Consider the following 13,355-nt stretch of genomic DNA (forward strand, 5'->3'; position numbering starts at 1 on the left):
TAGCTCAGCGGCATAAGCACCTGCCTTGCAAGAAGGTGGTCGTGAGTTTGATCCCTGGTACCGATAAAAATGAAAAAGACAAAAAAAAAAAAAAAAAGAGAGAATAATAAACTATTCCTGACCAGTTAACCAAAGTGAAGAGCTAGTACTAGAAGAATATGCTTCATCCTCACATTCTAAAAAGTAATGCGTTCTCCAATCATGATGACAAGACCTTCTGCCCAAGGACTGAACGCAGCCTAGCACAGTCCTCACCTTGGTATTGGCCACATACATGCCAGTTGAGTTCAGCCGATGCTTTATCTGTTGTGCATTGTAGACTTGTAGGAGGTCATTACCACCAAACTCCACATCTGTCAATTGCTGATTGTGTTCAAAGAAGTCAATAGGGAAAGTCACCTGGGTAGATGTGCGGGTTGCTGTGGAGAATAGTACCAGGTTGCCAGAGCGCCTACACCTAAGTGTGTGTAGTCTCTGGCACCCTTGTTCATAGTCCTTAACTAAAGACTCCTCCCAGACTAAGCCACACACTAATCTCTTTACGCCAACTATGGATTACAGTGCTTGCATCAGCATGATGCTGGCATGGTTACCTCTCTAGCGGTCATTATCCCTAACCATGTATCCTAGTAATACTAACAAATCAGATACTGCTGGTGGGAGGATAGTTCACAAGAATGGGCTCTGGTTTATTTACAACGAAGAAGGGGAGCTATTTCTTTACAGTTGGCTTCTACCATTATCTCAAATACAGACTCTAGAGATAATTTAAGGCAATGTGATGATCCCTGCAATGGTCTTTGCTTGGATGACGTGATTCACTCTGAATGGAAGCTTTCTCCCTGCTGAAGAATCCTCTATCTGCCAGGAGCAAGATTCCCAACTCCGACACCTGTGGTGGGTCCTGCAGAACTCAGTGGAGAGTTAACCAACTGAAAGAATGCACTTTGTGATACATTCAGTCTCACAGGCAAGCCAACTATTGTAAATTCAGAAAGAAAATTCCTTAAATAAGGCCAGTGACTTCACGCTTTGCAGGGCACCAAATAACTGCTGAGCTGGAGTAGATATATAGTAGGTATATCTGCCATTTGGGACCTTTGCTTTCAGGAAATTGGCTAGCATCTATCTCTAACTTCACTGAATGTGTATGTAGGAGTCATAATTTCTTTAGGTATTTATAGCTACTACGCTGTCTCTAAAAATCTGTCATGCACATTTCCCACAAGAATGAAGACAGGGTCGTACTAATTGTAGCTGTTTTGCGCTTCCGCACAGGTTTCATAATGCTGATGACACTGCTGGGCTGCAGGGAGGGCTGGAGCCAGTAGGACGTGTTTTCCACGTTGGCCATGTATATGCGCAGGCTGCCGTCCTCGCACAGCAAGATCATGGTGGTACGCTGCTGTTCGTTGCAGGCTGTGTGCCTAATGGCAACCATGTCTTGGATCTAGGAAGGGAAAGGACAAAGGACAGGAGAGAGGAAGGGATTAGTTCCCACACCCATAGCTCAGAACCTAGAAAAAGAGGCACAGAAGCAGCTGACTTCAGTCAAGAGCGGGTACAGAAAGGAGCCAAAGAAAAGTTGCTAGGAAAAAATCACCAATCAAATCTTTTAAAAGCCTCTATTGAAAGAAATGAGGAAAACTCATAAACATAAAAATAGACCCCAGTTCACAGCAAAGTGATGGCAGACTCTGGCACTGACCTTTGCCTTAGCAGGAAGAGTCTTAATCTCCTGGATAAGAAAAGTGTCTGGTTTCACCATCACTACCAGTGGCACACCTGTCGTTTGTTGGACACAACATACCAAACCAGGGTGGTTCATCACCTCAGACCACTGACAAAGGGCAGGAGAAGTCTTACTGCCACCATTGGAACTGCAGACAATAAGACGGGCAGCCGTTAGCACATAAACCACCATTTAATAGTTCTTCTCTTGACCTAAGGTCCATCCTCACTTTTGATGCAACTGGAACAGTATCCTTGGCTAAGGTTTCCGACCATCCATAGGTCAGTTTTACCCAAAGTCAGGAGACACTCTCAGATACTCAAATGTACGCTCTCAAGAGAAGTCTTCATTTAAAATCTGTATGATGAGGCCTCCAAGAACTCACAGGTGGCCCTAGGTACCTGTCAGCTGCATGAAGCCAAGCAGTTCCCAAAACTGACAAGCTAACGTTCCATGAAAAGATCTCCATTCACATCAAGTATATGTGAATCAGTGGCCATTTTATTTCATCAGAGAAGCCTGAGAAAGTGTCACAGTAGCTCTTTAGTGGCAGGTGAAAATGACTGGAAGAGACCTAAGTCGCTTCTCCCTGACCTCCCAGTTCCAACAATGCCACCAATACCATGTTCTATTTACTGCTGCAGTCTGCTGCCAAGGGAAACTGAAGATGACTGCCTAGGAGATATTTATGTTCCCTCCTCAAGACTCATTAATTATTAAACTCACACTTGCTGCCCTGACTATAGGTTTTCTTTCTATGTAAGTAGCTGCCCCCCCCGAACTCTCCAATAGCTGGGTGTCTTAATGGTGGAGGACAAATTATACATGGGGCCCAACATGCCAACCCTGGATGCTGCTTATTTTAAAGTCTCCTAGCTAGGAAGAAGGACGCTGGGGACAGTAAGATTCACCATATTCAGACACGGACCAGTGCTAAGGAGGAGAGTAGAGTGGTCCTCCTTAGGGATGAGGGTCTATGGGAGGTGGAGATTCAAGGTTCATTCCCACCTCTTGATGTTGATGGGGAAGAGCTGCAGCACCTCCAAAGTTGTCCTGCTGATAGTGGCCGCAAATGACTTGCCCTGACAGTAGCTGAAGAACAGCACCTGCAGCACGTGAGAGTAGTACACAGACACGCCGCCGCCTGCCACCTGGCTATTACTGTCCTGTAGGGACAAAGACACATGTATGAATTAACTTCACTGTTGTCTGGGCTACCAGCTTCCAAGGCTTGCTGATTACAGTTTTAAATCATGAGCAGGTGCTCTCACACACTAAGCATGACACCCTGAGGGTAAACATCATAAAGACACCCAAAATAAAGTAACTCTAAGTTGAATCAGTTCAGTCACATTACTACGTAAGAAGTTAGAAGTACGAAGAAAGAAAGAATAATAAAAAAAGAACAACCAATGAGTTATTAAACTACCTCTGGAACAGAAAGAAATAATAACATATGCTCGAACCTTTAGGTCCTCATGATTGATTTCCAGGACGTTGGTGACATAGAAGGGTCCCTGCTGGGCACTGCTGGCTTCCTCCATGAGTTGAGTATAGATGTACCCAGCTGAAGACATTATAACAATGATGTTCCTTCCCTCCTCATTAAAAAGAAAGGTAACATCTCTTATCTTGGAACTTGGTAGCAGAAAGTAGAAAGTTGGACTCAAAGCATCAACAGACAGATCATAAATCTGCAAGATGAAAAACAAAAGTGAAGGGTAATTTATCTCAGTTCCACCCCCCAAGTATGCTGGTGAATTCTAACAGCTGTACTTGATGAGTAACGTATATTCATTATCTATTCAACAAGTACCTACAAAATGGGAATCCTTAGGCGAGGGTACTGTTTAAGTCACTTCTATGTGAGGATGGACTCTAGGTCAGGAGAAGAACTATTAAACAGTGGTTAATGTGCTGTAACTAGTTTGTTGTCTGCAGTTCCAGTAAGGTTCCTCCTGCCATTTGTCAGTGGCTTAAGGTGATGAACCAGTCTGTTTGATGTGTGACACTGAGGTAAGAATCTTTTGCTCTCTCTCAAGGAACGAGTAGGAGAGAAATGCACAAAAATAAATTCTGTGACAAATACAATAGTCAGTGCGCACATGGTAACTGGGAGGGCAGGAACAGAATCAACTGCATATCACCTACAGACAAAGCAAGTCCCCTCTAGTCAGCACCATAATGAATAGCAACGAGATGTGTTGCCATTTTATTTTTACATTCTAGAAGAGGCTAGCACATAACAGAGACCAGAAATTCTGGATCAAAAGCATCATCATCACTGTACCTTGACAAAGTCTGCAGTGACAATTGCCAACTCAGTCTGAGAGCCAGGTAACCACACAGCTTTGATGATGAAGTTCCCTGTGGCCAACTGGGGATGCAGCACCAAGTGATCCGAAACAGAGCCTGAGCTACTGAAAGTGAGCACGTGGCAGTCCTGGCACAGAACGGAGAACAAATGCTAAGAGATGATTTGGAAAAAGTAGGCTCATTTGTTTCAGAGTTCTGTGTTTCCTTTGTCCTCCTAATAGTCCCCACCCTCAGATACTATTTAGACTGTCTAGTAACACGCTCAAATTTCCAGAACAAACAGCAGGCTGTGTTTCAGGAGAAATTAAGATTTCCATGAGAAAGATGGGCATGGTGGCACACTCCTATAATCCCAGCAGTTGGGAGGCTGAGGCAGGAGGATTGTTGCAAGTTCGAGACCAGCCTGGGCTACAAAGTCAGCCAAAGGCCAGTCGGAACTGCACAGTAAGACCCTGTCTCAAAAAGACCAAAAAAAAAAAAAAAAAAAAAAAAAATCCATGAGAAGACCTAGAGGAAATTAAGTTCAAATCAAGATTTCTTTTTTGTTTTTTTGTACTGAGAATCAAATTCACAACCTCACACTTGCCAGGCAGGGGCTTATGCCACTAAGCTATATCCTCAAACCTTCAAATCAAGATTTCTTCTGCATGCCAGCAACTCTTAAATTTTCATCTCAACAGTAAGAAAAACCATTGAGAATAAGCAAAAAGGTTACCAGAATCCACAGCTAATGGTAAGCAAACCTAGATCAGAGTTTTTACCTTCAGTCCACAAACTGCCAGGTAGTCCTCCTTGCAGGGATTTCCAGTGAGGCTCAAAACAGTGAAGGGAACTGGGGCAGAAGCCAAGCGGGTCAGAGTCAACTTTCTCTTGCTGGAATCTGCCTGCTTCAGGAGTGCAGAGAGCTGCAGAACAGTGATCTGTAATGGAAACCTTACCAGTTTATTCTTAATCCAAGTCCTCTCAGAGAATGCAGAGCAAAACCCAAAACTTCCTTCAAAATGGATGTTACTCGATGGGCTTTTGTGATAGAAAAGTCTCTTAGGAATCTTCGAGACAAACAGAATTTTTGCCTTTCCTGGCAGAAAGACATGGCAGGGTCTTTCCCTCATTCCAGTAACAGTAAGAAAATAAGTCATGAAACCAATTTTGCTTTGTCAAAACATTTCATAAAGTAAGTGATGCCTATGTATCACTACTCTTCTGTATTTTCTATGAAGCCATTTTTGAAATTATTTGTGGCTGTTTCAAGAACTATCATACTTTCACTTAAGGTTAAAACATCAACAGTAGTGATGAGAGAGGCCAAAGCACAGAAAAACCCCCGTTAAGATTCTAGCCATCTTCCAAGGGCTACTGGTTCCTATGTGCTCAGAAGGATGAGAGAGCAGAGAAGGACTAAATACGGAACACTGAGTTCTTCTATGAGGGCATTTGTACATCAGCTTGCTTCCTCCAGAGGACCAAGCTGAGCACGACTAGGAGCCGCACTGTCCCAAATACTTACTGGTCACCTCCCTTCTAGCGGCATGAAGAATATCTATGAGTGGGGAATTAAAAATGATTTTTGTTCTAGACATATCAGCTCCAGGTTTAACCAAATAACCCAGGGCTCAAATGTAAAAAAGCTCAATGAGATCTGTTCTTCAGATCTCAGAAAGTTAACTGTCCAAACTATCAAGTACTGTGTAATGCTTTAAAAAAAAAAAAAACAAAAAAGAACTCTTGGAACCCAGAGTTTTTCCTGTAGACAGTCAATCTGACATCACTCAAAACAGGTCACTCCTTGTTTTGCTTATTAGCACTTAAGACAAACATGACCCAAAATGAATGGGAAGAAATTAATGGACGCACCTTGCCCTTCTCATGGCTAACAGCCAAATGCTGCCGGCGCCCGTGGGGTGACGAGAGCACACACATAGCCACCCGCCTGAGCACGTGGGCACTGATCAGCTGCCGTATGGTCTGGCCCTGGTCTCCACTGTAATTCATGCGAACATTCTCAAAGGCACCTTCCTGAGAGCCTAACGTGGGAACCTGACAAAGACAAAAACAGACAGCAAGAAGTAATAAAGCAAGTAAAATCAAGTGGATTTGGACCACACTTCCCTGACTGATACTCTGCATAATTCAAAAACAATGGCTTGCAACTTCTAGTCCACAAACAATTTGTTAAATCTGTCGGTTAAAATCAGTCCAATCAGAATAGCACAATGAATTGTTTAAAGCTAAATCTAAATACAAAGTACTGACATTTTTTAAAATGTTAAAATGCATTTTCTCATATAATTAACAGTGATGACAGATGAAATATTTATTTCATTGATCTAACTAGGCCAAAAAAAAAATCACTTTTATGTGCCCCCTTTCAGTGTACTTTCTCAATATGTAAAAGTCTAAAATTTACTGTTTTAAAATCCTTTTTTGTACAAATATCAAAATACATATGTATGTGAATTTCAAGTGAATATTATTTCCATAATAACAGCAATCTTGAGCGAGCTATTCGTGTTCCCCATTCACAGTATTTGTTCACTTCTCTTTTGGAACTTCCTTCATTTTATTTTCCACTGCTTACCCTGCTGCTAAGGGTCAAGCCGAAAGGGTCACACCATAAATCCTATATTCAGTGCTGGGCAACTAGTTTTAAAGTGGATAATGGCTTGTCCGTTATTTTCATGTCATATGAAGAAAACTAAAGGACAGCTCCCAAAAGACCATTTTAAAAAGGGAATAAATACTATTCATCCAGCTATATGAATTTTAGGGAAAAAGCTTCAAGGAGGTTTACTACTTTGTATGAAGAATAAATGTATAGCTGGACGTGGTGGCACAAATGCCTGCAATCTCAGCACTCTGGAGGTTGAGGCAGGAGGATTGTTGCGAGTGAGCTCAAGGCCAGCCCGAAGTATAAATATATACCTCATCTCAAAAAGAAAAAAAAAAAAAAAGGAATAAATTTGTAATTGTCCCCAAATGGAATTCCCCACATCCTAGGGTTCATATATTAATTTGAATGAACAAAGAGGATGTGTTTCCTGGGATATGACCCTGGATTCCCTTCTGTGGAAGATACATCTCATATCCTGATTATTATATCACTCATAGTACAGTGGAAAAGCATGACATTGTAGACCCTCTGTTCTGAATGGCCCGAGATTGGCTGCTAAGTGTATTGTTCAGAGGATATAACGTACTTAGGTACTTCAGGCAACTTGCTGATTCTTAGAACTGACAGACTTCAGGACTCTGGCACACTCACCATCAGCTGATCAGTCATCTCAACCACTTTGTCCACTGTGTGCAGTTCGCTGAGGGCTTGCTGTGCCCGGCTGCTGCTCCCCACAGCCGAAGCCTGCTGAAAATTGGTCTGAATGGCATCCATAAGGAAATTGAGCATGTCTAACACAAGAGGAGCGAAGGAGAAATTGGCCTGAGAAAAATCAAAATTTGCAAGTGAAAAAAAAAGCCAAACATAATGGAGCATACTCTTGCAGGAACTATATACATTCAGAATTCAATTTCCTTAATTCCAGGTGGACACTCTAGCCAATCATCTCATTCTCTCTGTAATCCTGTCACTTGATTCCAGTAAATATGCCATTGTGCTACTAACTCTATAGGGATCTTTCTAAACAAAGGCCCCATAGAGATACTAATGATCCAAGGCACCCAAGAGATAATAAGCAAACTTTATGTACGTTGGAAAAACTGAGAAGATAATCACTTGAATAATTTTCTGCATTCCAGGTTTCAGAGGATGAACGTGGCCAAAAAGAGTGTTCTAGATTATTATATAATAAAAGTTACCCTCCCACCTACACCCACAGTGCTCCTAACACTCCTCAGTCATATATCCTTCCAGAAAAACTGACAAGACATGTTATACTTGCATCACAAAGAGGGGTTAACTTAGAGTAACAAGAAGAAGATGTACAAGTGGAGCCTCACATGTTGCTCACTCACACGGACTCACCAGGCTCTGGCTGTCTACTGATCCAAGGACTAGCGTAAACCCACCTGGTTCTGCAGCTCCTCCCGGCAGCCCTCTACCGTGCGGCACAGGCTACTCTTCTTGGGCTTCTCTTCATCAGCAACCTTTCCGTCACTAATAGTGACCTTGGCTTTGTCAGCCGGTGAGGTGCTGGTGTGACGCACCAGGTTCTCTGAAACCCGAGGTTCACTCTGAAATGCTGACTCTTTCATGGTAGAACTCATACCACTGCTAGGAGTTCGCTTTACCAGCGCCTAAGGGCAGAAAATGTTAGAGGCACTCAAATTTTTTTGTTTGTTTTTTGAGCCAAAGTCTCACTAAGTGGCCCAGGTTGGCCTTGAACTTGTGGCAATCATCCTGCCTTAACCTCCCAAGTGCTGGGTATCAAACATGTGCCACCACACATGGCCAGAGTCCCTAAGTTCTTAACACGGACACATGAAATACTGCCTACGATACTGGAGTCAAAATAAAAAAGACGCTAGTCATCAAGTATATGTTTTCCACCTAGTACCTAACTATTGCCCACTTATTTAGAGTAGTACTTTTTTTTTTTTTTTTTGGTCTTTTTCGTTTTTATCGGTACCAGGGATAGAACTCACGACTGCCTGCTTGCAAGGCAGGTGCTTACGCCGCTGAGCTAAACCCCCAGCCCCTATTGCCCACTTATAATAAACAGGCGTTGATTATAACATCTGAAATTGCAGGGAGGTCTGTAAGCCTGTAATAAAATCACTAATTATTTATTAGTTCTAATACCCTAACACTTAGGGTTCAGTAGAATGGATAATAAATAATAGAACAAAAATACATTCCTAGATTCAGGTACCATAGAGGAATGCTCCAGTTTGGTTTAAGTACCCTGTATTCCTGTATCACTAACAAGTCACCCTCCCTAGCTCAGTGAAGGTTCTGAGTTTCTCACCAAACAGCTGCCGTCTTCCTTGGCTCCACAGTCACAGAAGAAGGACCCATACTTGGCATAAGAAATCTCGTGGTCCTTGTGGCACACCTTAGCGCACACTGTGCACACACCCACTCCATCCACCATTTTGCAAGTGTGACAGTGGTACCTTTGAGGAATAATAGCCAGCAAATAAGCTCCAAAGTGTCAGCAATCAAGGCCCAGCAAACCTGCACCTAAGAAGAAAAGCTCTTACCAGTGCTGGTTCATGAATTCTTTCTGTGTGATGGTAAAAGTGCAAAGTTTATTGCAAAGAGAATCTTCATCCTTAAAAGAGAAGTGTTTTCAGTCAGAAACATAGCCCTCCACATGGACAGCCATAAAACACATCTGCTTCCACACCTTATGATGGTTCATCAGTGACCAACAAAAACCGGCCAAAACTGGAAAACAACAGCTGGCCAAAAATATGGAGCAAATTCAAAGGCAACCTTAGGGTTTTATAGCTGAGGAAAACCCTAACTCTTCTCTAAAAGAAGCTCGCATAACTACATGAAGCACTCGTCCTCTAAGTTATATTTTGGGTACAAAATCTAAAGATGTCGGATAAGTAACTCTGTAGAAAAGCAGATACTCAGTGAAATGTCCATTCACCAAGAGATTAGATTCCCACAGCCTAACAAAAAGCAGAAAGGCCAAGTTTAGCTTTAGGCATGTGAGTTGGGAGCAAGCAACAGCAGAAGAGCTTTGAACTTGATAGGGATCTAGGAAAGAGCAGCCGGGTCTTCTCAGGGTCTTCTCAGTGTCCTGTTTTCTGGCCATTCACGGCCTGAAGAGGCCGACTGCGCGGGTACTTAGCACTTACTGAATCCTCAGCCTGCGAATCTTCCTCTTCCACTGCCAACTCCTCGACCCAGTCTGAGTCCACCTCAATGGCTCGTTCTTCCCCGTCCACAGAGAGGTGACTTGGACCTTGACCATTACTCTGGCTCAGAGCATTTGTGACATCAGCCAAGTAAGACATAATATGGCACGTACACTCCAAAATGATCACATGCTGCAAAAGACCACAACCGCACAACTTCAGTTCTCCAAGTCTTACGTCCCAGCTCTTCCCAATAAACTTCAAGACCAGAACAGTATAAAGACAGACAAGAAAATCAATGTTTTAATTGTCTGTCTCGCTCTTAACTATCTTGCACCCAGCTAGTCAGTAAATTTTACTGAGTTAGTGTATAGTCATTCATTCTGAAGAAAAAGATAGTGCTTTACAAACTCTTACAAGATGAAGGAGAATTAAAATTGGAAAGATGAAACAAAAAATTGGGAGGATGGATTAAAGCTGGGGGCTAAAATCATTCAAGCAAAGGCCAGATTATAACTATAAAGTAGCTCTCAGTATCTTTCATTACCATGAACATTTTCTTAACCATTAGTGAAAATCACTTTAATTATTTGACTTTTTAATATAAAAGGAAAGGAACAGCATCAAAGATCAAGAGAAAAATTGTCGGCTGAGGATTTAGCTCAGCGGCATAAGCGCCTGCCTTGCAAGCAGGCAGTCATGAGTTCGATCCCCGGTACCGGTAAAAACGAAAAAGACAAAAAAAAAAAAAAAAAAAAAAGAGAAAAATTGTCCAACAAACCACTGCTCATGCTGCCCTTTAAAAACCCAAATATAAGTGCCTGCAGGGCAAGTGAGAGGTTGTGAGTTTGATCCTTGGTACCAAAAAAAAAAAAAAAAAAAAAAAAAACCACCACGCACCCAAATAGCCTGGCATTAAAGACACAGATTTCTCAGTTCTTTCCTCTGCGTCCTGATATTTCTATGCCAAAGGATGGTTAGACAGGAGGGAGAAGCAAATGGCTCAGGGTGGGTCCGGAGGTCAGTTTTCAGTTTCTAGCCCCAGATCAGGTTTGTAAGTTGGACAAGTAGGAACAACACCCGAATGCAGTACTTCTGTCAGTCTCAAGCCCCTTTCTCAGCACAGGGCCCTCAACCTGCAGGATATTAGGCCATTTTACATCTGGAGGAGCGCTGAAGGTGCACTCTGTAACCCACACTGCCCTCACTCAGGGTGTGCAGAGATATGAGTTCTTCGTAACAAAACAGAACCCTAGAGTAATAGGAAATTACATTGTAAGGGTTCTGCTGAATGTTCCTTCTTGTCACTCTTTGGCACCCAGAGGAGGCCTGAAGGCCACAGTTAACAATTATACACAAGAGATTACCAGCTTTACCACATCTTTGAGATTATCAGCCTTGTAACTCTAATGGACTAGCCAAGGACAACAACCACAGAAAGAAAAGACTTCCACTCAGCCACGACAGTCACCTCCTCACCGCCCTCAGACTATTCTTACTCCTCACCTCTTACCTTTCCATGCATCACATTGGCATTTAGCTTCTCAACCACATTCTTCTGTGACAGGTATTTCTTACTACACCAAAGAAAAAAAGAAGAGGGAAGGAGAACGCAACGTTACTGAAGGCACCAAAAAGAGGAAGCATTTGCAGGAGCCTTGATTAACCTGTGGACACTGAGACGCCAAAGTACTTCTAGAAAACTAAGTTAAGTAATACACAGATATACAGTGTAGGGTGCTCTGATTTTAGATTTATAAAAATTCAATATGCCTTTCCAGGATTTCCCTTGGAAAATGATGAGCAAGAAACTCGAATAAGGAAACAACGAAGGTTAAGACCTTAACCTTCAAAAAACATAGCACTCCAAGTTTCTTTTACACTTACTCTAAACCCCAAAGAAACTAACTTACAACTACTCTTCTCTTTTCAAACACAGCATGATAACCTACACATAGGTTCCTCCAGTTCATCATCTTACCATCTGCCTAGCCAGTCCACAGCAGCATTGTGAAGCTGAAGGTGACCAGCTCCTTGCCCTGCACTGGCCAGCGTGGCCATTACAACCATGAGCTCTGGGAAGCCAGTCCCATCACCGTTGGCCAGCATCTCTGTTGCCATGGGGGTCAGAGTACCCAGAAGTACAGCGCACACACCTTCCCCAACTTGGCTGGTAGAAACAGAAGAAAACACTGGTTAGGAACCACAAGGAATCAAACTGTGTGTTTCAAATTTGTACCACGTGTAATCATTCTACCTGTTTTCTCGAACAATGTATGTGGTCAGTAACTGCAGCAGCTGCCGGTTCTCCTGAATTACATCTAGCTGATCCGAGTCTTTTGGGGGGGATGTAGTCATGCGAGTGAGCCAGGCCTGCAGGCGCACAGGCTCCACACAAGCCAGCTGTGCCAGTGAGCCACAGAGATGCAGAAGACTTGGGTTAGGGCTCTTCTCAGCTAGAAACAGACCAGGAAGCTATGGTGAGTGAAAAAGGACCAGGGAAAGGCAAGTAAGGCAGAAAACAGAAAAGCCTTCAAGCAAGTTTCAACTTCCTTCCAAACTTTCTCTGAGGGATTCTCTCCACTTGTTAGCATTTTCATGCTGCAGTTAAACTCGGGCAGAAGATAGGCATAGTATAAGCTGGACATCAAAGTTCCCATAAGAAGATTACTTTTAAGCTGTCACTCACTCAGCTGGAAGAGTTTGGTGAAGAATTTCAAGACTCGGTTACAGAATTTAGCAGAGAGATTCTCATTGGCGGTTGCCATCATAATTTGCACAAGTTCTCCACTGGAAGGCAGGAGGGAGGAAAATAGAAGACACACATTAAGCTCACATAAAAGGAATCTGTTTCCATTTCTTCACAATCTCATCTCCTCTAGGGAAAACGGTTCCTTGTGAGTCACCAACACAAGGTGTTCATGAACTCCAGCCCTTTGCAATGATCTTCAGAGAGTCAGAAATTAATTCAAGTTCTCCTTGATAGAGTCACCTAAGAAGCCTGACACATTCCCTGACAAGAACAACCAAGTCAAGAAATATAGCTCTGTGCTTTCAGGAAGCTTTCACAAAACACAAGAATACCAACAATAGGGCTCACCTGTCAGAGAAAAACTCCTCCATAGCTTTACGGGCCTGGCTACTTTCCAGCTGCTTTTCCAGATACTGGAGACACTCCTCCAAGATGGATTCATCCAATCCACTGGGGGGCAAAGAAAAATATAAATACCAGTCAACAAGAGTTCAGTACTTTTTTGTACTGCCTTTGAAAAACCCAGAGTTTATGACTAGACCTTGAAGGAAATATCCACGTTTGTTACCTGAAGCTCAGCATAGAGCCAGGCACACAGCAAGTGTTCAGTCAGTGTTTGATGAGTGGTAGCCCCTCAATTTCACATTACTACTCTCTTCCTTAGGAAATTAAACAGGAAAAGCATCTGAATCCTTGAGTTCTAATACAGACTCAGTCAGTGACTTTTTCTTTTTTCAGAGGGGGACCATTTTCAATGAATAATTTCTATTAAGTTACCTCAAATTTCTTAGG

The 13,355-nt window shown here is 42.7% G+C and overlaps 1 protein-coding gene across 8 annotated transcripts in view; it reads right to left on the reverse strand.

Moving 5' to 3' along the window:
* Ubr4 (ubiquitin protein ligase E3 component n-recognin 4) overlaps nucleotides 1-13,355 on the reverse strand; it is a 129,702-nt gene that overhangs the window by 75,331 nt on the left and 41,016 nt on the right. For all 8 annotated transcript variants that reach the window (XM_003471371.4, XM_013153847.3, XM_013153848.3 and 5 more), the window contains exons 30-47: nucleotides 12,912-13,013; nucleotides 12,501-12,601; nucleotides 12,069-12,267; nucleotides 11,793-11,981; nucleotides 11,325-11,388; nucleotides 9,812-10,003; nucleotides 9,203-9,273; nucleotides 8,968-9,115; nucleotides 8,069-8,296; nucleotides 7,311-7,481; nucleotides 5,903-6,085; nucleotides 4,810-4,968; nucleotides 4,023-4,175; nucleotides 3,199-3,426; nucleotides 2,741-2,898; nucleotides 1,709-1,880; nucleotides 1,249-1,450; nucleotides 256-419 (exon numbers count right to left, since the gene is read on the reverse strand). In XM_003471371.4, the coding sequence (XP_003471419.2) occupies nucleotides 256-419; nucleotides 1,249-1,450; nucleotides 1,709-1,880; nucleotides 2,741-2,898; nucleotides 3,199-3,426; nucleotides 4,023-4,175; nucleotides 4,810-4,968; nucleotides 5,903-6,085; nucleotides 7,311-7,481; nucleotides 8,069-8,296; nucleotides 8,968-9,115; nucleotides 9,203-9,273; nucleotides 9,812-10,003; nucleotides 11,325-11,388; nucleotides 11,793-11,981; nucleotides 12,069-12,267; nucleotides 12,501-12,601; nucleotides 12,912-13,013 (2,884 nt within the window). The remainder of the gene's footprint in view (nucleotides 1-255; nucleotides 420-1,248; nucleotides 1,451-1,708; nucleotides 1,881-2,740; nucleotides 2,899-3,198; nucleotides 3,427-4,022; nucleotides 4,176-4,809; nucleotides 4,969-5,902; nucleotides 6,086-7,310; nucleotides 7,482-8,068; nucleotides 8,297-8,967; nucleotides 9,116-9,202; nucleotides 9,274-9,811; nucleotides 10,004-11,324; nucleotides 11,389-11,792; nucleotides 11,982-12,068; nucleotides 12,268-12,500; nucleotides 12,602-12,911; nucleotides 13,014-13,355) is intronic.

Source organism: Cavia porcellus, unplaced genomic scaffold (genome assembly GCF_034190915.1).
Source record: "Cavia porcellus strain 051 isolate PalLab524CR breed Dunkin Hartley unplaced genomic scaffold, mCavPor4.1 scaffold_25, whole genome shotgun sequence".
Classification (NCBI taxonomy): Eukaryota; Metazoa; Chordata; class Mammalia; order Rodentia; family Caviidae; genus Cavia; species Cavia porcellus.